At 34.9% G+C, this 22,055-nt stretch overlaps 2 protein-coding genes across 6 annotated transcripts in view; both read left to right on the forward strand.

Moving 5' to 3' along the window:
• Positions 1–5,085, forward strand: part of LOC149500347 (uncharacterized) — a 402,287-nt gene extending 397,202 nt beyond the window's left edge. The window contains exon 4 of the mRNA XM_089737128.1: positions 4,598–5,085. Coding sequence (XP_089593254.1) covers positions 4,598–4,601 — 4 coding nt within the window. The 3' untranslated portion in view covers positions 4,602–5,085. The remainder of the gene's footprint in view (positions 1–4,597) is intronic.
• The window catches only part of dnc (phosphodiesterase dunce), a 438,509-nt gene that overhangs the window by 222,695 nt on the left and 193,759 nt on the right, over positions 1–22,055 (forward strand). For 2 of the 5 annotated variants that reach the window (XM_089737122.1, XM_089737123.1), the window contains exon 1: positions 14,616–14,774. The exons of the other annotated variants lie outside the window; for them this stretch is intronic. The gene's annotated coding sequence lies outside the window, so the exon portion shown is untranslated. Of the gene's footprint in view, positions 1–14,615; positions 14,775–22,055 lie in introns of those variants that run through there. 5 annotated transcript variants of the gene reach the window in all.

Raw genomic sequence — 22,055 nt, forward strand, 5'->3', positions numbered from 1 at the left:
TCAGTGGACTATGAGTAATAATACAATTTCAAATCGGTAACAACTCTATCTAAGCGAGTCTCTCTTAGATGGCGGTACTAAAATCTAATAATAGCTCTTGTCAGTACAATGCATAGACATAGTACAATCATCCCATCGATTTTCGGATTGATAGTAAAATGATTGATGGACATGTTTACATGTTTATCTTGTCCAGTAACCAGTATATTAAAGTTATTATGATAATAATATATGGAAATGGTATAGATGAAATGGTAACCAACGAGAAATATTGACACTTTTGTAATTCAGTGCTAACAGACAGACATGGGACGTATGCTAAAATGTTTAAAATTAAAATTAGTTTAGAATAAGACTGTAGCTTCTGGTGATGTCGTAAAAGGTGGTTAAAAAAGATACTACATTCGCCAACCGGTATGCGTTAGTTTTGAGGCTTCTTGTAAGTCTCCGCGGACAGATAGGCATCCCAATTTGAAGAGTAGGACAGCAGTTTTATGATAAGACTAGCTGTACTCGCCCGCTTCGCTGGGCATTTAAAATTAACATTATTATTTATTGTCATTATTATTAGGGAGTCCAACACTCATTTAAATATTAGCCTATCCATTAAGTACATGTATTTTCTACATGGATACCAAGTTTCAAGTCAATCGAATGCATGGTTCAGTTAGTTATAACGGAACGTTCGTAAAAAACTCTGTAGATTTATATATTAGTATAGATTATGACTAACTTTAAATATCGTCTGGCGGCTTTCACGGTGTGATATCCACGGGCTTCAGAAGCCGCTTCACAATAATAATAAAAAAAAAGAAACATGTGTGCAATTCACACGTGTTAGAAGTGAAACCTTCAAAAATTAAAATACAATTATCCTAAATGTCTAAGTATATGTAAAATTTTGTCATTAGTAAATAATTGTAAATCATCTTTTATAGTATGAGGTAGCGCCCTCTGTGAATCGATATTTTAACGTCACGTATAATCCTAAATTGAAATTCACTACAAGAGGTTTCATACGCACGTTAATATTAAAAAATCTCATAGATGGCGCTGTATTAAAAATTTTCGACACTTCCGTTGCATACCTGCGTGACGTTACATCTGTAAAATTTTTACCCTCATGCGCCTAAAGAAGTTTCACTTCAAAAGAGCATTTGTAAGTTAATGAAAACGGACTGTTATAATTATAACGTAAAATTTGTACACAAAGTAAAGTAATTGTGTAAGTTTCGAACATGAAAATAATTCCACTGACTGAATCTGTACAAAAAATAATGAAAAATGTCCTGTATTTTGATTAAACATTTCATAAAAATAGAAAATCCTTTCATCGTCTTACTTCATACTCGTTTCATGAAATACTGTGTATAGGTGAATTAAAATTCACTCATGTGTTCAAATTTCACCGCCTTTACTCGTTCGTTTTGATTAAATTTACTGAGATGCTTAATCCGAATAAAGCTATTCATCTGATGATTAAATTTAATCATGTTTTGTTTTTGTGTTTTTTGTTAGATTTCCAAATATCAAAAATATTTTTTTATTAACGTAGATGATCATAAGTTGTAACGGCCTAGCTCCCGACACGATACACGAATGTTAAAGTGAAATAATGGAAATAAACGGATGACGAAATAAAACTATTAGAGAACTATCTTCCTCCTCATTCATAAATCATTCCCTCGTTGATAAGCGCTGCAGCAAAATTCTCCTGTTGAAACGTTCTCAGGCCTAATGAGGAGTTCTAAGGCATTGGCATTTTTAGTTCTTCGGCCACCTGGCCTGACCAAAGTCTTGAGTTTCTTTTGCGGGGTTTACTGTCTACATTTTTTTTATTTTTATTGCTTAGATGGATGGACGAGCTCACAGCCTAGGTGCTAAGTGGTTACCGGAGCCCATAGATATCTACAACATCCCACCTTGAGATATGAGTTCTAAGATCTCAGTATAGTTACAACGGCTACCCCACCCTTCGAACCGAAACGCATTACTGCTTCACGGCGGAAATAGGCGGGGTGGTGGTACCTACCCGCGCGGACTCCCAAGAGGTCCAGTGGTGGTAACAAGTGATAATTGCCTGCAATTATGTTTTTTTCCAGATTATCTATATTTCGGCTCAAATTAAATATATAAATATAATACTTCACAAATATTTTAATCATCTTGAATCCGTGCTTTCAGGGTTACCTCAATACATTGCTCGTTACAATAGAACCAAACAAAATTGAATTGTACTATTTTGTTTATATCGTACGAATTCCCATAAGTTCCATAAACTGAATAGCTTAAGTATCATAAGTTTATAATAATATGTCATCGTACACAAACGCGAATAAAATAATACGGGCAGATACTAATATACCTTCAATCGCAATTAAGTATATAGCCAAGACGTCATGAACTCACATTCTGAAGCAGTACAAATTGATTATTGATTCGTCTATAAGCATGATTACTCCAGACAAAGCGATACTCAGCTTTCAGATCAACTCAATCAGACAGGGAATAGACAAGACAAGACAATTATCCTGATATTTTTTATAAACTTTAGTTTTCTCTTTCCATTTCTAAAAAGGACTAAGAAATTAAATTTTAAAATACGTTTTGTTTTTTCGGGTGTATATTCATTATAGTTTAAAATATCAAACGTGGTGCTTAGTGGTTTCTGTAATTTAAGTATTAGTATAAATGATATCATTCAAAGTATGAGGTATTGGAGAGTTTTATTTAATCTATATCTATACTAATATTATAAAGAGGAAAGATTTGTTTGTTTGTTTGTTTCGAATAGGCTCCGAAACTACTGGACCGATTTGAAAAATTATTTTTCCATTAGAAGCCGACATTGTCCCTGATGAACATAGGCTACTTTTTTTTATTTTTTTTTTTTTTTTTTGGTTTCATGTGTGTTTTAATGTTTCCGAAGCGAAGCGAGGGCGGGTCGCTAGTTTAAAATAAAAACCCGCCCTTAATTTATCAGTTGCACTACACTCCGCTCTTGCTAACCACATACCAGGAATAGATACATACCAACGCAACGAATGATCTATAATGAGTTTTCTAATAAAAAATTTAATCTGACTTCTTTAATAATTAAAAGTCTTGAGTTTACCTACAATGCCACCATGTAGGTCGTTGAGTAGTGCCTAATATTACGAGTTCCCTATACACTAACTACCACGGTCACAAAATCTCTTTTGCGTTTCTAGAAAGAAACTCTATCTACAATTTACTGGTGGTAGGACCTCTTATGAGTCCGCACGGGTAGGTACCATCGCTCCGCCTATTTCTGCCGTGAAGCAGCAATGCGTTTCGGTTGGAAGGGTGGGGTAGCCGTTGTAACTATACTGAGACCTTAGAACTTATATCTCAAGGTGGGTGGCGCATTTACGTTGTAAATGTCTATGGTGGGCTGTGAGCTCACCCATCCATCTAAGCAATAAAAACATTGCGAACATTGCATTCATAATTATTATTATTTTCTGAAAATCTTTATTACAAAACAAAATTTCTGCAAACAAAAATAGCCTTTACCATAAATTTCAGTCTAATAGCATATTAAGTTAACGAAATAGTTTACTTCTTAACTCAGAGATACGTTTGATACAAAAACTTGATTTATATTTAGAGAGTATAAGTCACCCTTCATTAATATTCATGAAAATACCACGTATGTTTAATAAAAATGATCTTGTAAGTTAGTTTGTTATAATAAAACTCGTATTTTATATAAGTTTCACATAGCGTGATTGAGCGTTTTACTACCAAAGCGAAAACATTTTGTTTTTATTTTCATCGCTCCTTTTTAAGAGTTGTAATTTCAGATTCAGGCAATCCCCTATTACAGTAACCTTCACTAATATGATAAATATGAAAGTTTCTAAATTTGAATGTTTTTTATTTCAATCACGGAAAAATGTCTGAACAGATCGGAATGAAATTTCCCGCAAATATGGCTTATAACCTAAATTAACACGTCGAAGACTTTCATTGTATAAATAGCGTGATAACACCGGGTAAATCTGCTAAAATAAATACGAAAGTGTGTTCGCTGTGTGATTTTACGTGCCAACGGATCTACATATCACTAGTTGTTTATGTAGCAGAGAGCTGTAATAAGCAATTATTTATCCTGGGAAAATACAACGTGTTAGATTATTTCTGAATTACAGATTAACGCAGGTAAAACTGCGTAGCCCGATTAGTAAGAAGGCTATCAAATCTCGACTTGGGTAATCTGAACCTTTATTATAAATGATAAACAATTAATTAAAAACGTTGATATTTGGGTAATAATAATATTATCTGAATAATAATAAATAGTTATCATAGTTAGTATATTTTTTGTGTTATGCTTTTTTGTCAAATGTGTAAGGATTAACCGAAGAGCACGTGTCAAACTTCTAATACTAAAATTACGTAGTTGTTTATGATATTAACATATGATGTGGTTTTCCAAGGATGGGGATTAACTAAGTTTCTTACCCGTTCATTTCGGCACAATAAACCGAGATAAGTCAAGAAACAATATTAAAAGATAAGTGGCTAGAATTTATTACAAAATTTAATATGTTCCTTTTTCGAATTGTTACAGGTAAGTTCAGAGAAATTGTTGAAATATTTGAAGAGAAACAGTTGAAAACCTCTTCACTTTTTTATCAACTAAAAAGAAGTTTAGGCGCCGGTGCCAGTAGTAAGGTAAGTCTTAAAAAATGTAAAGTACCCGACTATAAATATACATATCGACCTTTGGAAAGAGACAGTCGGCTAATTTCAGCTTCATAGAGCGCTGTCAGTGTAGCAAACCTAACGGAACACAAAGGATATTATTATTGAACAAAAATACATCGTTTCACTCACTACTCCATTGCTGCGTGAAAATAAAGCCACAAACACACTTTCCCATTTATAATATTGTTGTAATTATTATACAAATATGAACGACCGTTATGTTTACCGTAATCTAATATTTGAATTGAAAACCTTGGAGTGGATATTGGGATTTGTCGTTCTAGAAAAGTTAGCAAGGTTATTGGATTTTGCTAAGCTATAAGATACGACTGAATAAGATAATCTACAAAATATACATTTCCATCAAGCCTATAATGGAATGGAGCTGTGACCTTTAGAACTGAAAATCCGCTTGGCTAATTTTATGAAATTAGTAATTTTAAATAATTTTCTTTAGAAATTTTCAAAATAATAAGCATTTAATCTTTTATGCAATCCATGAATTTCATTTTAATTTTTGTCTAGTAATTTTCTATTTCTATGTATCTGAAGTAAAGCTGCTGTATTCTTAGTACGAGGAGCACTGCGGCTTGAGATACAGGTTTCTATCACCTAGTTCAAACACAGATGCAAATTATGATTGTGTTTCTACTTCTATGTTAACAATAAATAAATTAATCTTTATGTAAAACTAGCTGACCCGGCAGACTTCGTAGTGCCTCAATCGATAAATAAAAGACCTAAACTTTTGTATAAAATAAACTTAAAACAAACAAAAGGAATCCGTCCGACGGGGGACACATCAAAGGAAAAACAAAATTGTTATTTTTATTTAATTCCGAGCATTTTCATATTTATCTACCTTTTAAACCTTCTCTGGACTTCCACAAATAATTCAAGACCAAAATTAGCCAAATCGGTCCCGCCGTTCTCGAGTTTTAGCGAGACTAACGAACAGCAATTCATTTTTATACATATAGATAGATGGTTTAGAAATACGAAGCCAATCCGCGGTCATTTTCCACGCAAAACTACATAATACATTTGTAACATACAAGAGATTTAATGCTCCCTTGGATTTTTGTAGCATCAAACGTACATAGACGTGTTTAAAGTCGCAATTGATATGAACAATGACCGACCGACTGACTCGGCGGTACAGGCGTTAGCGCTCTTAACTGTTGCACTGAGGGTCGTGGGTTCGATTCCCACATCGGTCAAGCATTCGTGTCATCCCACGAGTGTCATCGCAAGTTTGCTTGCTCTTTGACAGGTTGTTAGCATCTGTGTCTATACTTTTTTATTGCTTAGATCGGTAGACGAGCTCACAGCCCACCTGGTGTTAAGTGGTTACTGGAGCCCATAGACATCTGCAACGTAAATGCGCCACCCACCTTGAGATATAAGTTCTAAGGTCTCAAGTATAGTTACAACGACTACCCCACCCATCAAATCGAAATGCATTACTGCTTCGGGCAGAAATAGGTGGGGTGGTGGTATCTACCCGTGCGGACTCACAAGAGGTCCTACCACCAGTAACAGGTCATTTATACATTTAAACGTGTATGAGTATGTACATCGATCTCTAGTTTCTATAGTACAGAGAGTCCTAATTTGGATCCGGATGATCGTGCGTGATAAAAAAGACTTTTGTCAAATCGTTTTTATAAAAGAACAGCTTATAATGCTCAGGAAACACGTAGAGAACACTCTAGAACCGAATTGTTAGTAGAAATTCGAACCACACTGTAGATGAGGACACTGGCTTGTTTTGTATTAAAGTAGGAATGAATTCTGCTTTGTTGGCAATTGTGGCGGGTGCTATGGCTATAAAAAGGAAATTACGACATCATCAAATAACGACTCCAAACACTAGCTATCATTACATAACACGTACATACATATAGGACCTACTTTTTCCGTACTACAGAATCGTGAAGCACGTAATTTGAATAAAGTTTGATTACGTAAAATCTACTTATATATATAATATAAAAATGAATTGCTGTTCGTTAGTCTCGCTAAAACTCGAGAACGGCTGGACCGATTTGGCCAATTTTGGTCTTAAATTATTTGCGGAAGTCCAGAGAAGGTTTAAAAGGTGATGAAATATGAAAATGCTCGGAATTAAATAAAAATAATGTTGTTTTTCCTTTTATGTGTTCCCCGTCGGACGGATTCCTTTTGTTTGTTTTAAGTTTATTTTATACAAAAGTTTATGTCTTTTATTTATCGATTCAGGCACTACGAAGTCTGCCGGGTCAGCTAGTTGTAAATAAATATTTCAGAATAACAATTGAAAAAGTAATCGTGTAAAAAAATTATAATAGGAATCATAAAGTAGGAGAACAATCAAATAACTTAATTTCACATCATAATAATAAATGTTACACGTGATTTAGAGCCGACTATTACATGGAACGACAATTCAGATACAAAGTAATAAGCTGTTCCAACAACTAGCTCCCACGCCTAGACTCGTAAAACCTGAGCGAGCGAACCCAAGTGTACTCTGCTATGATACGAACTACTGGAATTGCAAATTACATTTAAAAGCTTTTAGTTGTGACCCTTTAAGCAGAATGGAAAATCCAACAAAATACTAATGGAGTTTTTGAAAATTTCAAAAGTTTGCCTTTTCCTTTTTATTAGAACAATAATACAGTCTGTGTAAGAACTATACTTTGATGCCTTCGAAAACAGACGAGTTTAATTTTCATCTGCCGATGAGTGGTCACTGTCGCCCATGGACTTCAGTAAAGCCGGGGAGAACTCAGCCGCTGCCAACCATTCAGGACTCTTTATAATCTCCGTTTGAAAGTAAATATAAAGCTTAGAAAACATAGTAAAGAAGAACATGTCCATAAAATAAACTTAACACAGAATTAATAGTTCAAAAACACAAAACAAACATTTCCGTAACCTTCCCACATCGATTCCTACAAATCGTATTTCATTAGTTTTGGCATGAGTTCCGTGGCTTCAGGCTAGTGAACAAGGCTAAGACCTTGAATATGTGCGCAAGAAAACATTATTACATGCGTGCTGTCCATCACATCGCCCCCTGCTAGAACAAAGCCATGAAAGTCATTGTAAGGATGCGTAAAACAACGGGGAGCCCACACGACATTCTCGTTTGCGAGACCTAACCTTCTAAATTAAGCTATAAAACTGAATGATAAAATCCAAAATTGTTGCGATATTGGTTCAGACTTATTTCGATTTGACATAACTCAAAACACGACGTTGGCTTAATTGCATTTTTGTATGGACTTTTTTGCCAGACAGGTTTATCGCGGTTTCAATAATGAGCTCGAATACTATTTTATCTTCATAATAATTACTATCTAATACGATCTATAATACGCATACGTTGCGCTCATGAACGTTATTATGAAGATGAGGTTTGACACCCCGACCTTCTTAAACTCCTATATCTACATATTTCTCCAAGAAGTTCTTATTATCCTGACGCTATTTTCCTACCTAGCTTCCTCTTCTTCCCCTTATTCTATTAAACGGTTTTATTGGCTTGGTTTGTTTGGGAAATGTAATGTAATGAATCTTTGAACGTCATTTTCAATTACTCAAAAACGTCCGATTAACTTAAAATTTTGGACACGCATCAAGGACCGACGACAATGCAATTATTTTATAACTTTGCTCTAATTTTCTGACCAATATCAACTGGATAAAAAAAGTTTAAATGGATTGTTACTCGGTTTACTTTTTAAGCGTATGTTATTTTAATTTTTAAAGTACATAATAATATTATTATTTTATTATACAATAAACAATTGTAGAGGTACTCTGATCAAAGCCGTTGAAAATTTATAGAACCAACGAAAGGCGAATTAATACCCAGGTGTTCGTGGTAATCCGAAAATTCAACCCGGCTCGAAAAAATCCTAGATTATAATGACAGGGTGCGGCATGCGGATTTGTATTACTATATTCTCGCGTAACTCTGTGGTCTTTCATGTTAGCAACTTTCAGGTTAAGTTTGAGCCCCGTGAGCTCACCTACTTGCCCGGTTACGCTGACATAGCCTCTCAATGCTATCAGCTCTTAAGTAGGAAAAAAAACATGTTCTCTGATGGTCTAATCTTGCAACTGACGTTTGTAAATACTGCCGATACTAATAATAGTCGGTAGCATTGGTAAAATGGTAGGAACACGTTACTTTAAACTGTGCTACAATTGAAAGTGCACTATGCAACAAAAACACATCTTATAAAAAGGCCTAAAAACTTTAATAAAATATTAATAAAAATATTTTCAACGTCAATTCAATGTTTGTGTTTGCGTTCACAACGTAAGTACTTAAATACTGTTTTGACGCAACTTGAAGCTCAGCTTTCGTCTAATACTTTTATCCGTGGCCTCGTCTTCTACAGCTTGAGATGTTCTTAGAAATATAAGTTTCACTGATGACATGGATAATTAAAATGAAATATATATTTTTTTTCGTAAATATTAAACAATTATTTTGTTACAATTACACAATAGTATTACAATTATTTTAAATGAACTGCTGTTCGTTAGTCTCGCTAAAACTCGAGAACGGCTGGACCGATTTGGCTAATTTTCGTATTGAATTACTATGGAATTACTGTTGAAGTCCAGCGAAGGTTTAAAAGGTACATAAATATGAAAGAGCTCGGAATTAAATAAAAATAACAATTGCTTTTTCTTTGATGTGTCCCCCGTCGGACGGATTCCTTTTGTTTGTTTTCAGTTTATTTTATACAATAGTTTAGGTCTTTTATTTATCGGTTGAGGCACTACGAAGTCTGCCGAGTCAGCTAGTTTGATATACTTTTATGTTCAACTACAATACAATCCCCAGCTAAAGACATTGGTTAGAAGTATCAATAGTATTGTAATAGCGACTCTTCAGATTATTCTTTAAGTGTCTTGTTCTTCAATGACGAACGCCTGGTGGTTTGACCTGAAATGAGCGACACAGTGGTATTGTGATAGTAAAGATAACCTAACCTAAAACTGCCAACATAAGGCAGTGCGAGCTCGGCTCTCCACCTACCCACCTAAAGCGCTTAAATTTAACGTTTCCTAAATAAAATTTCATCCTGCAGTGATAAGAAGAGCACCACTTATGTCACGCGCGGGCGCTTCAAACATAAAGTAGTCCAGTGACTTCAATTAATGGAGTAAATTACGTGGCTTTTTCTTCAGAATACGATTTTTATAAATATCTTGCATATATCGTGGACTGTTCGGTGGCACGGATTACAATTTGTTGTTAAATTTAGGCAGTTATCAAATAATAAATATACCTAACTTGACATTTAAATCTGGAGAGCTTGAAATCGAAAACAAAATCGCTTAAAAATTCTTACCTACATCATAATTAATTAGGCCAATTTTAAGTTATATGTAGTTTTTTTAGTATTTTTATTCGAATATTTTTTACGTAATCTCTTTTATAAACGTTTTATTGCTCTATTATTTCTTTCTTTACATGTGTATCAACTGTAAATAAATCTACGTTCACTTGTTATGATATTTTATATAAGGTGATCCCAAGGAATTCCGTCTTTAAGGTACACATGGGATATATATGCAATGATGTACCAGATGTTAACTGAATAACTACGTTTTATAGTTTGCTGACGTAAATTTATGGAATAAGAATAACAAAGAATCCAAGATAATAAAAACTATTAAAATTGGACGCCTAAGATTGGCACGACGTGGAGTTAGAATGGCAGAGACCATAATTCCGAAACAACTACTATACGGCAAACTGGAAAGCCGCAGAAGTGGCGGTAGCCCCAAACTCAGAAGGTTAAATGGCGTGGGACTGGGAAGGAATTAGTGTCAAAAACTGGAAGGAGAAAGCCCTGAATAGCGGAGTCCGGAGAGACATACTGGACCAGGTAAAAGGTAAGGCTTAAGATGATGATGATGCTGATGAAGATGACAATACTTACCTTTGCTTTTAGTATCAAAAATGTATCATGTAATTATATAACGGAGTTGCGACTTTGTACAAAGTATGCTAGTTTATCACTAAGTAAAAATGTTTGACAGCCGCTGGACTACGGTAACATACAAAAGACTCGAAATCGTCTTTGTAGTGTACATCGATGTAAGCACCCCAATCATTTTTAGCACCTCTGCACGGTCAACCGAACCATTGACAGTGTTAAAATAAATAATTCGAATAATATATAATAGTTTCGTCTTAAATTGAATATACCTTCCACATATTTCTTGTATGTCTTATATTCTACTAGGATAAACGTTACAATTCAGCTTGTGAGGCTAGATGAAGTGAAGCGGTTCAAAGCTTTATGGATGATATTATTAATGTCAGCATCAACGAGAAGTGGAGAATTAAATCTTACAGTGAAGTTTCTGACAGCGTTGATCCGATTAACTGCAGAACTGCAAAGTAGTCAAAGTTGTAAGATTTAGGCTTACAGCTTCAGCTAGATTCGAATTTATTGGTGATGTAGATGATATATCGCCCACAGAAATAAAATAAAAAATTACATATTTTAGACTATTAGCGTGGTTGAATAGAATATTGAAATTGGAAATACCCCACCGGGGTCTGCGGATTTGTGTAGCTCGACTGACTTAAGTATTTTCCATATTTCGTGCTCCCACGAAGGACTCGAGATAAACCCAAAAGGGGACCTTATGTTTGCTGTTGTTTTCGATAATTCTTATGACCAATTGATGAAGTTTTCACCAAACACACACACACATCGTCGCGACCTAAGGGATAAGACGTCCGGTGCATTCGTGTTGAAGCGATGCACCGGTGTTCGAATCCGAGACGGGTACCAATTTTTCTAATGAATTACGTACTCAACAAATGTTCACGATTGACTTCCACGTTGAAGGAATAACATCGTGTAATAAAAGTGAAACCCGCAAAATTATAGTTTGCGTAATTACTGGTGGTAGGGCCTCTTGTGAAGCAGTAATGCGTTTCGGTTTGAAGGGTGGGGCAGCCGTTGTAACTATATTGAGATCTTAGAACTTATATCTCAAGGTGGTTGGCGGCATTTACGTTGTTGATGTCCGTGGACTTCGATAACCACTTAACACCACGTGAATCCTGAGCCCGTACACCCATATAAGCAATAAAAAAACCAATGAATTCTGTCCATTTTTGCTTTTGACCTTCTTTAAACCATCCATAGAAACTTTTGGAATTTATGACGAAACTAATAAATTTTCAGTTCCTTTGATATTTTACTCCGGTGTTCTAAAACAGGCTCGTTGTTTAACCCTCCCTGCAACATGCCGATGATTCTAGATTAAGCATGTTCCACTACATTTTCAGTTTTTGCGGAAATTACAAGTAAAGGGGACTCGGAACTACTAACGGATTGAGAATGTACGAAGATTTACGGTCATAAAGCTATGAATTTACATCACTTTATACATAGGTACTAGTTGTCCCACGGTAGTCGAAATTCGACTATAATTAATTGAAATTGTAAATGTGTACATTATTATGATTCTATTGTCAAAGACTATTACTTCTATAATCACAGATTTCGCCAAGACTATGTACACTTTAGACAAATATTAATAAAGACAAACAAAATTTAATCTATTCTCAATTTGACCACAGACTTAATATAAGCAATAAGAAAAGTTTGACAATAAACAAATAGTATGCATGCGTGTGTGTCAAATACATGGTAGTGTGTGTAATGTATTTTTATGCATAATTTAAAAAAATATTAACATTCTGCATTCCTTCTCTATTATCTCTCTACGTGTCGGAAATTTCGTACTCCTCCGTCCGTGCAATTTTCGTGAAAAGGGGTGCAAAGTTTTTGCTTCACGTATAGATAGTCTTTATACAGCTCGCTCGTCGACTTTATCAAATCAGTAAATAGTTTATGACAGCACAAAAACAGCATAGTTTTAAAAGAACAAGCAATAAAAAAATTAAAAAAATTAACGCCAGATTATAACGTAAAAGCATTTTATTTTACACTTTTTTTTAAAAATACACTATTTTAATTAGAAGTTCATACAAATTACCTATATTTAAAATATCAATTTTGATCCTGAATATACGATCCTGAATGTAGTTCTCAAAAATATAATGTATCATGTCAAGTTATCAATGTTTGTATTACGAAATACCTAGTTCCATATTCCTTATTATTATTCCGAATATGAATACCATATAAATATGAAACAGTATTCATAACACGTTTCATATTAGTAAAAATATTCGATCTGTATAAAATAACAGATATAAATGAGCAACGCAGTCGTCTTTGTATACCCAGGCTAAAGTTTAGTAATTCCTTAATAATAATAATAAATGTCATACGAATAACATCGAGTGTCATTTTAAAAACAAGAGATGTTAAATAATATCCTAAATTTCAATGTGAGAACGAAATCCGTTTACGGTAGAAGAATTCACACTTTATTTCCTAGTCCTGATTGTAATTTATTTTAATTTATCAGGGCGGGCTATGATTATCTGTCGGCGACGATTGAATTTTGACCAAGGAAACAGGATCCAGGATGAGCAAGGATCAGCGGAAACGTGCTACGAATCCTACGAATCCGGGTTGGCTTTACGTCCCGGGTACTTCTGCCGCGAAAAGATCATTCGTTCCAGTCTGCAGCGAAGGATTACCAATAATTGTAATTGTAATTTGCGTAATCACTGGTGGTAGGACCTCTTGTGAGTCCGCACGGGTGGGTACCACCACCCCGCCTATTTCCGCCGTGAAGCAGTAATGCGTTTCGGTTCGAAGGGTGGGGTAGCCAACTATACTGAGACCTTAGAACTTATATCTCGAGGTGGGTGGCGCATTTACGTTGTAGATTTCTATGGGCTCCAGTAACCACTTAACACCAGGTGGGCTGTGAGCTCGTCCATTCATCTAAGCAATAAAAAAAATAAAAATAAAAATTCAGTTCCATTGAGGCGTAGTCCTTACATCCAATATTAGACTACGACATTCACGTTCTGCCGCCTTTAGAATCAAATAATTATTTAATAGCAATTAACCCGCGCAATTACTTAAACATTTACCATGATTACAAAATTACCTTTAATAATGGTGAAGAATACAATAAAAAAGATTCGATAGCTTAAGAGAACAAAAATTACCTTCAATAATAGTAGAACACAATAGAAAAGGCTCGATGATTTAACAGAACACGGCTACAATATAAATATACGACTCAATTAATTTATGCCCATTATTGAGATCCTCGTGTAAACTATACACTAGACAAAAAAATACACAATCCTTAAAGCGAACCGAAGCCATTTGCTAACCCAAGAAGCTTAGTAATTTTCGCTGCACAAAGCAAAGAAACCATTAATAATTAATTACCTTTAGACGTTACTGAACAAGAAATCTTCAAGAAACCTTTGAAAGAAGGATAGCGGCCTTTTGTTTAGTAACACTTAATTTTCATTCGCTAAAATATTTCTATTAGATATCGGTACACGGTTGGGTATTCCAATTTATACTCGTATCATTAAAAATCGATTAGTCAAAAAAACTTGTCAGGTCAGATATCGAGAAATTAATAAAAAAAAACTTATATACAGATAAACATACTTACAATTTTGTTTGGATCACAACATCGCTATAACGATAGAATAATAATTGTAGATAAACAATAATAACTTTCAGTTTCTGATGTACATATTTAATATTTCACTTTAGTCAATATATTTGAAATATATATTTTGGTAACTAATCACTGAGAAGATATTTAAGTTTTAAGTTTTGAGCTCTTAACAAAATGCTAAAATTTCGAAAAGTCGGAAAACTCAATGCACTTTCATGTAAATCAGTGAATGTAAGAGCGTTTGAGAATGTAAATCGTTATCGCAGTGCGAAGTGCATAATAATGGTGGCGCTGACGATAAGCGCAGGCCGGGCAAAGCGGCCGCGCCGCTGACGGCAGTTACAGTCGGTTGGCACGCGCGGCTACACGCGCCTACAGTGCGGGCCCGTGCCGCCCGCCGCCGCTCACGCTTCCGCCTCCGCTACCTCTCGCATCCTCAGGTAAACAACCATTACGAGTGACATCTCTTGAATCGACCCTTGCACCAAACTAAAGCGCTCGAACGACATTGGCAACTAATTAAAAACACAATATTTATATTACACCGGCCAGTAGGTTTGGAGTGTTAACAAAAATTTAAGTGTTCCAATGATTTATTTTTGTAGCGGGAACAGGTGTTTCGATGACATATTCGACAGAACAAATAACCAACGCGAACATGAATACAACGTAAAATGATAGGAATTAAAACAGCACTTAAAGAAAACACAAAGTTTAGCGATTGTATTTTACGGTTATGAATTATGATGGAGTTGAAACTATACGAAGACTTTAACATTGTGATCTGAAGACTACCGATAGATTGGATTCATAAACATAATAAGCCCTCACAATGAAAGCAACAAAACTCCTAATGATGAATTATCTTGATGATGAATCTAAAAAGTTGCCTATATGCTACAAGAAGATGATCACACTTAATTGCCCAAGAGGATATCACCTAAACGTGAATGGATCAATGTATGAGTATTTTGAAATAGATCTTCTTATCGGTTATAAAGGCCTTGAGATGAGCCTGGTTCTATCTACTTATCAAGATTAATGACACTACTGCGTTTATTACAAGTGGCTTGGAAATTTAGTGTACATTCTGAGACGGTCTTCTCTCTAAACAAAGTGCGTAATAATTATCTTTCCCGAATACGCTGATCGAATTGATTAGCAATATTTTTACGAAAATAACTTATTTGTTTTTTTTTTTGGGACAAGCATATTTCAAATCATAGTATTTATAAGCATGATTTTAAAATGCCACATCTTCAGCTCAAATAATGCGAAATAGGTGGCCGTTTTTATTTTGAATTTGAATAGCTAGATTATTATCTACTGAGCGCTAACAATAATATAATATAATAATGATATCGACTGCTAACAATCTGTTAGCAGTCGATATTCGTACCAATTTATTCAAAAATCACTTACCTCACGTATTCATTCTATCGGTGTTATAATCACAAATTTTATATCCAGCTCTCACGCGACACGATTCCAGATATTTCATAAGTTATTCTTCATATTGGTTTTGTTCAAAAAAACCACAATTTCTTACGCTCGCATATTAGAAAACTTTATTTATTTTCTGAACTTAGACCCGTTAATAGAATGTAGAATAAAGTTTTACAAATATAACTCAATAAAATCTACGTGCGTTTTGTTCACACAGGGGAAAGGTTATGGAATCAATACTTATCACGTGAGCTTAGAAATCAATTTTAATTTAAATTAAATATAAAAAAAGTTATAATTCAACTTAATTTTACTTTTTGAAATAAAATACGTTTTTCTGAAATCTTCAAAATTTCGAATTTGTATAAAGTAGATATATTAAGTTTTAATAAAACACCAGAGGCTACTTTTCGTGTTCATTTTGAACGTACAAACCAGACTTTAAAAAAAAAATTGTTCTTTTATCTGCTAAACAATGGATGAGTCATTTTCGGAAAATCCTTTCAGGGTTAAATATTCTGTGACTTTATTGTTAGATAACTATTTAAAACTTGCTTGCCTACAACATAGAACAACGAACGATCTACTCAGTCATTTTAATTTTTACTAAACAAAATCATATTAGTTATTACATAATAGAGCTGTGTTATAGGAAAACAAACACAATTTCCATGGACATTGCTTTGAAAGGTTTTGGATCTGACCTTTGAGTCGCTTGAGTAATAAATCAAATAGATAAGAACTCAAGCAGCTACAATTTGTAGCCCAAGTAAGGACTTCACAGTTAATAAATAGAACTTCTGTTTACGACCTCACAACACTTGATTAATTGGTCGTAAACGCTTATTCGATCTATTATGGTCTTCCAATCGAATGCTTACAAAAAAAAAAAAAAAGATGACTGATAATTTCTACTCAAATAAAAAAGCAAAAGAGGCATTTGCTTATATTTAAATTGAATTTGTCATCGATGGATAGGCTAATCGTAATGACACCTCATACATATAATAAATTGCTTAAATTAAATTTAAAAATTTAATTAAATTACTTATTATATCAGTTTTCTTAGTATCGACAACAAACCAGCAAAAGCAGATCGCCGTTGCCAAAATCGTCATGGAATCCATCATTATCATTACATATCTTGATTTTCTTTTTTATTATTGTGGTAGTATTTTTAAATACTAAAACTAATTTTTTTTATTGCTTAGATGTGTGGACGAGCTCACAGCCCACCTGGTGTTAAGTGGTTACTGGAGCCCATAGACATCTACAATGTAAATGCGCCACCCACCTTGAGATATAAGTTCTAAGGTCTCAGTATAATTACAATGGCTGCCCCACCCTTCAAACCGGAACGCATTACTGCTTCACGGCAGAAATAGACAGGGTGGTGGTCCCTACCCGCGCGGACTCACAAGAGGTCCTACCACCATTAAACCACCAGTAAACTTTAGACTGCAAACCGCATACTGCTGAACAAATGTGAAAGTCGATAAAAAATTCAAAATGTCGATTAATAAATCCAACAAAAAGCCAATCACTAGCCAACTGTAACATTGAACTTATTTCACCTCCTCGCACGGCATATTAGCATATCCATTATTTCACACAGAGTTTCTGGAAACATTATATTATTATATCGTGGGGAGTTCATGAATTTTTGAAATACTAACAACATCACATGTAAATAGTACGCAGGACCTAAAATCCCTTCAGGCACACGCCCTAGCACAAATTTATATATTTTTCATGATTAAAGCACGCCAGAATTCGCTTACGTAAACCAATTTCTAATTAATTTAGTATATTGTTCAATATTCAAAATAGATTCATGAAAATAATTTATATAGGTGTACCATTTACAATGCTTACATTACTTACTAAGTAAATAAGTCCCAATAAAGTTAAAGAAAGCAATTCATTAATAATACGTAGAAAATACATTTATTATTAATAGGTTCCAGCGAATTAGATGTTTTGCGTTTATTTTGGTATTCATTGGTTATGTAGATTCAGGAGGGTCCTAGCCGACGTGCAAGATTTTTTCTAATTACACAAACAAACGTTTCTATATTTAATTATTTCTTTGATGGAGGGCGAGCGAAGGGCCTCCTTGTGTAAAATAGTTAGTGGAGCCCATAGACGCAAACAGCACATATACCGCTAGCCCATTTTGATATGTAAGTTGTAAGAGATGTTAGCTTCAGTGTTATAATAAACCGACTGCCTCACCCTTAAAACCGAAATACATTAATACTGCGACATTGGTAGGCAGCGGCTTGGCTCTGCCCCTGGCGTTGCTGATATCCATGAGCGACGGTAACCACTCACCATCAGGTGGGCCTTATGCTCGTCTGCCTATACGGCAATAAAGCAGAAACAGAGTGGTACTGCGAGCTGCCAAGATGCCCTACAACCAGTGATGTTGTATTCTAAGGAATGAAATTAATACAGTGTTATTTCCTCGGCTACGCAAGACCTGTTCATTCTGAAATGAGATAGCCCCTAGCCTTTAAAAAGCATGCACCCGCTATTTTATTTCCGACAGGGCTTAGTGCCTCACATAGCGGCCGACAAATTTAATCTACCGCTTTACACCGGGTTCTCGCTTGTCTGTCTATGCCAATTAACTATTATCTTAAAGCGGAGAATGCTCTTTGTCCGCAATACTTACTCTTATGATTAACTAACTATAATACGAGCAGCACACGTTACCATTTATCATTTAGGCCATGACAACTTCTAGTCTTCTAGAAGTATGTATCCGGCTCGAAGAACCAAAATATAGGGTGCATTGTGAGTTTGTTATTTAAAGATGTTTATTGTTAAAATTTTAATTAAATCAATGAAATGTTAAAGTTATGAATGCACCCAGGTGACGCGGTTATTGATCGTGCACTGACAAAGGTGTTCGGTAATATGATATATTTTGATTTGAACAAGAAGTTTTTACTAAATTGTAAAACTGTTTACGGTGTTCTTTATTGACACTCAAATTATTCGAAACAAAATCGCAAAGTATAAAATAAATGTACTTACCTGTATAGGCAGAATAATAATAAAATTAACTTACATTATTCTATTGTAATATGATATGAATTTCGATCGTTTCGTGGAAATGTCTTTTGTATTTTCTTAGTAGAACGTATTTGAACATGCCTAAAATAATAAATGTATATAGAAATTCAAATTAATAAAGTGATACTATATGATTGTTTCTTTTAAAATCTCCGAAAACACGGGATTGACTGTTACGTAAATCACAATATATGGAATAAAAATACAGATGTGCTTTATATTTCGTTTATGAAATTTAAATACAAAGAGGCTCTTTTACCAATTCTATGTTAGATAACAATTAATTCTTCATAATATAGCTTATTATTTAACTTGTGATGGGAAATTATGAGCTCCATCGGATATGTGCCGAGATCCTGTATATTTCTGCCCGAAGCAGTCGAGATTTCCTTTCCAAGGTATGATAGTTCTACCCATATCAATACATATCAACATTCATAATATAATAATAGAATTCAATTTGTCTGTATGTTTAAGAAAAGTTATAAAAATACAAAGGGGAATAAAAAGAGATCGATGAGCGATTTTTCTTAATTGTCTTTTATCTCTATTTTAGTTTTTTCATTCACATCTTCAAAATTACTAAGCGGTTTTTCGTGTACCTCTCACAGATAGATAATAAATTATAATTGACTTTCAATAAAACCAAACTTCACCATATATTTTTTTCATTTAATTTACTTTTAAGTAAGAAGTTACATAGTAAATAATAATATTAATACGAAAGTAGCTCTGGCTGTTTGTTATGTTTTCACGCCCAAACAACTGAACCGATTTTGACGAATTCGATTTGGAAACACAAAACAGACCTTTGATCCCGCTGCTGAACACAGAACGCCCAACCACACGAAATAAACGTATAGTTAACGCAGGAAAATCTGCGAGCGGAAAGCTAGCTATTCAATAAAATTGAAATTTCCATCCTATACTAGAGGTCCCGCAGTAGTCGAAATTCGACTATGATTAATTGGAATTGTAAGCTTGTACGCTATTATTATTGTATTTTATACTTCTATAATCACAAATTTCGCCAAGACTACACTATAAAAAATATTAACAAAGACAAACAATATTTAATCTATTCTCAATTTGACAACAGACGTCAAGAACAAAAGTTTGACAATAAATAGTATGCATGCGTGTGTGCGTGAAGTACACGGTATGTAGTGTGTGTAATGTTTTCTTTATTGATTTAATGTATTTTTTTGCATTATTTAAAAAAAATATTAGCATTGTGCACTTCTTCTCTGTATTCTCTATAAGTGTGGAAAATTTCATACTCCTCCGTCCGCGCAATTTTCGTAGAAAGGGATACAAAGTTTTTGCTTCACGTATTAATACCTAGTCAGGTCATAAGTATTGTCAAACAGTAAAAACTTTTCTTTTAGAATGCTGGCCACAAAAAAAGTTTATTGAATTCGAATTTCGAATTGTTCATGAAAATAAAAATGTATACTTTTAGAATTTTACTCATTTTTAAATATGGAGTGGACGCTTAAAGAAGACCGTGTTGCAGTTATTGCGTTGCATCGTTGCGGTTACGCGCCAATTCAAATTTGTAACATACTGAAAAATTTGAATATAACCAAAAGATTCGTTTATCGTACCATCAAACGATACAATGAAGACTCTAGTGTAGATGACAGGTCAAGAAGTGGTCGCCCTCTTTTTTTTTTTTTTTTTTTTATTGCTTAGATGGATGGACGAGTTCACAGCCCCCTTGGTGTTAAGTGGTTACTGGAGCCCATAGACATCTACAACGTAAATGCACCACCCACCTCGAGATAACGGCGGAAATAGGCGGGGTGGTGGTACCTACCCGTGCGGACTCCCAAGAGGTCCTACCACCAGTGATTACGCAAATTATAATTTTGCGGGTTTGATTTTTATTGCACGATGTTATTCCTTCACCATGGAAGTCAATCGTGAACATTTGTCGAGTACGTATTTCATTAGAAAAATTGGTACCCACCTGCGGGATTCGAACACCGGTGCATCGCTACATACGAATGCATCGGACGTCTTATCCTTTAGGCCACGACGACTTCAAACGAATTTAGGCCTCGGTCTGTTAGGACTCCAACAGTGATAAAAGCTGTGAAGGCGCGAATTCAAAGAAAACCCGAACGTAAGCAGATACTGTTGGCCCTTCAGATGGGGTTAAGCAGAACTACGGTGAAAAGGGTGTTAAATGAAGACTTAGGGCTTCGGGCATATCGAAGAAAAACAGGACATCGTTTGAATGCTCGTCTAATGGACCTGAGACTGAAGAGATGCCGCGCTTTGTTGAAGCGGTACGCGGGAAAAAATATTGGGAAATTCTTTTTACGGATGAAAATTTTTTTACCGTAGAAGAGAGCTACAACAAACAAAATGATAAGGTGTACGCACACATTAGTAAAGAAGCGAGCAACCGTATTCCGCGTGTCCAACGAGGTCATTTTCCATCCTCGCTCATGGTATGATTGGGAGTTTCTTATTGGGGCTTAACAGAGGTACATTTTTGTGAGAAAGGTGTAAAAACGAATGCAGTTGTGTATCAAAATACAGTCCTGACGAACCTTGTGGAACCTGTTTCTCATACCATGTTCAATAACAGGCACTGGGTATTCCAACAAGATTTGGCGCCAGCTCATAGAGCGAAGAGCACACAAGACTGGCTGGCGGCGCGTGAAATCGACTTCATCCGGCACGAAGACTGGCCCTCCTCCAGTCCAGATTTGAATCCGTTAGATTACAAGATAGGGCAACACTTGGAGGAAAAGGCGTGCTCAAAGCCTCATCCCAATTTGGAGTCACTCAAGACATCCTTGATTAAGGCAGCCGCCGATATTGACATGGACCTCGTTCGTGCTGCGATAGACGACTGGCCGCGCAGATTGAAGGCCTGTATTCAAAATCACGGAGGTCATTTTGAATAAACTTTAGTGTCATAAGAATCTATGTTTTGTTAAGTTCATTTTGGTATATGAATGGTTACATAATGAATAAACTTGTTTCAATTATTTTACATTAAACATGTGACAGAATTTATGACCTGACTAGGTATATAGATTGAAATATGGGTGGAAGGATTCCTATTCTAATGACCATGGCCGTCGTAACCACTTATCTGGTGACTCTATTGATCTTATTTGTTTGTCGAAAGTAAAAATAAATATCAATACAATAGATGTTTAATTCGATAGTTATAA

Source organism: Bombyx mandarina, chromosome 22, assembly GCF_030267445.1.
Source record: "Bombyx mandarina strain Sakado chromosome 22, ASM3026744v2".
Lineage (NCBI taxonomy): Eukaryota > Metazoa > Arthropoda > Insecta > Lepidoptera > Bombycidae > Bombyx > Bombyx mandarina.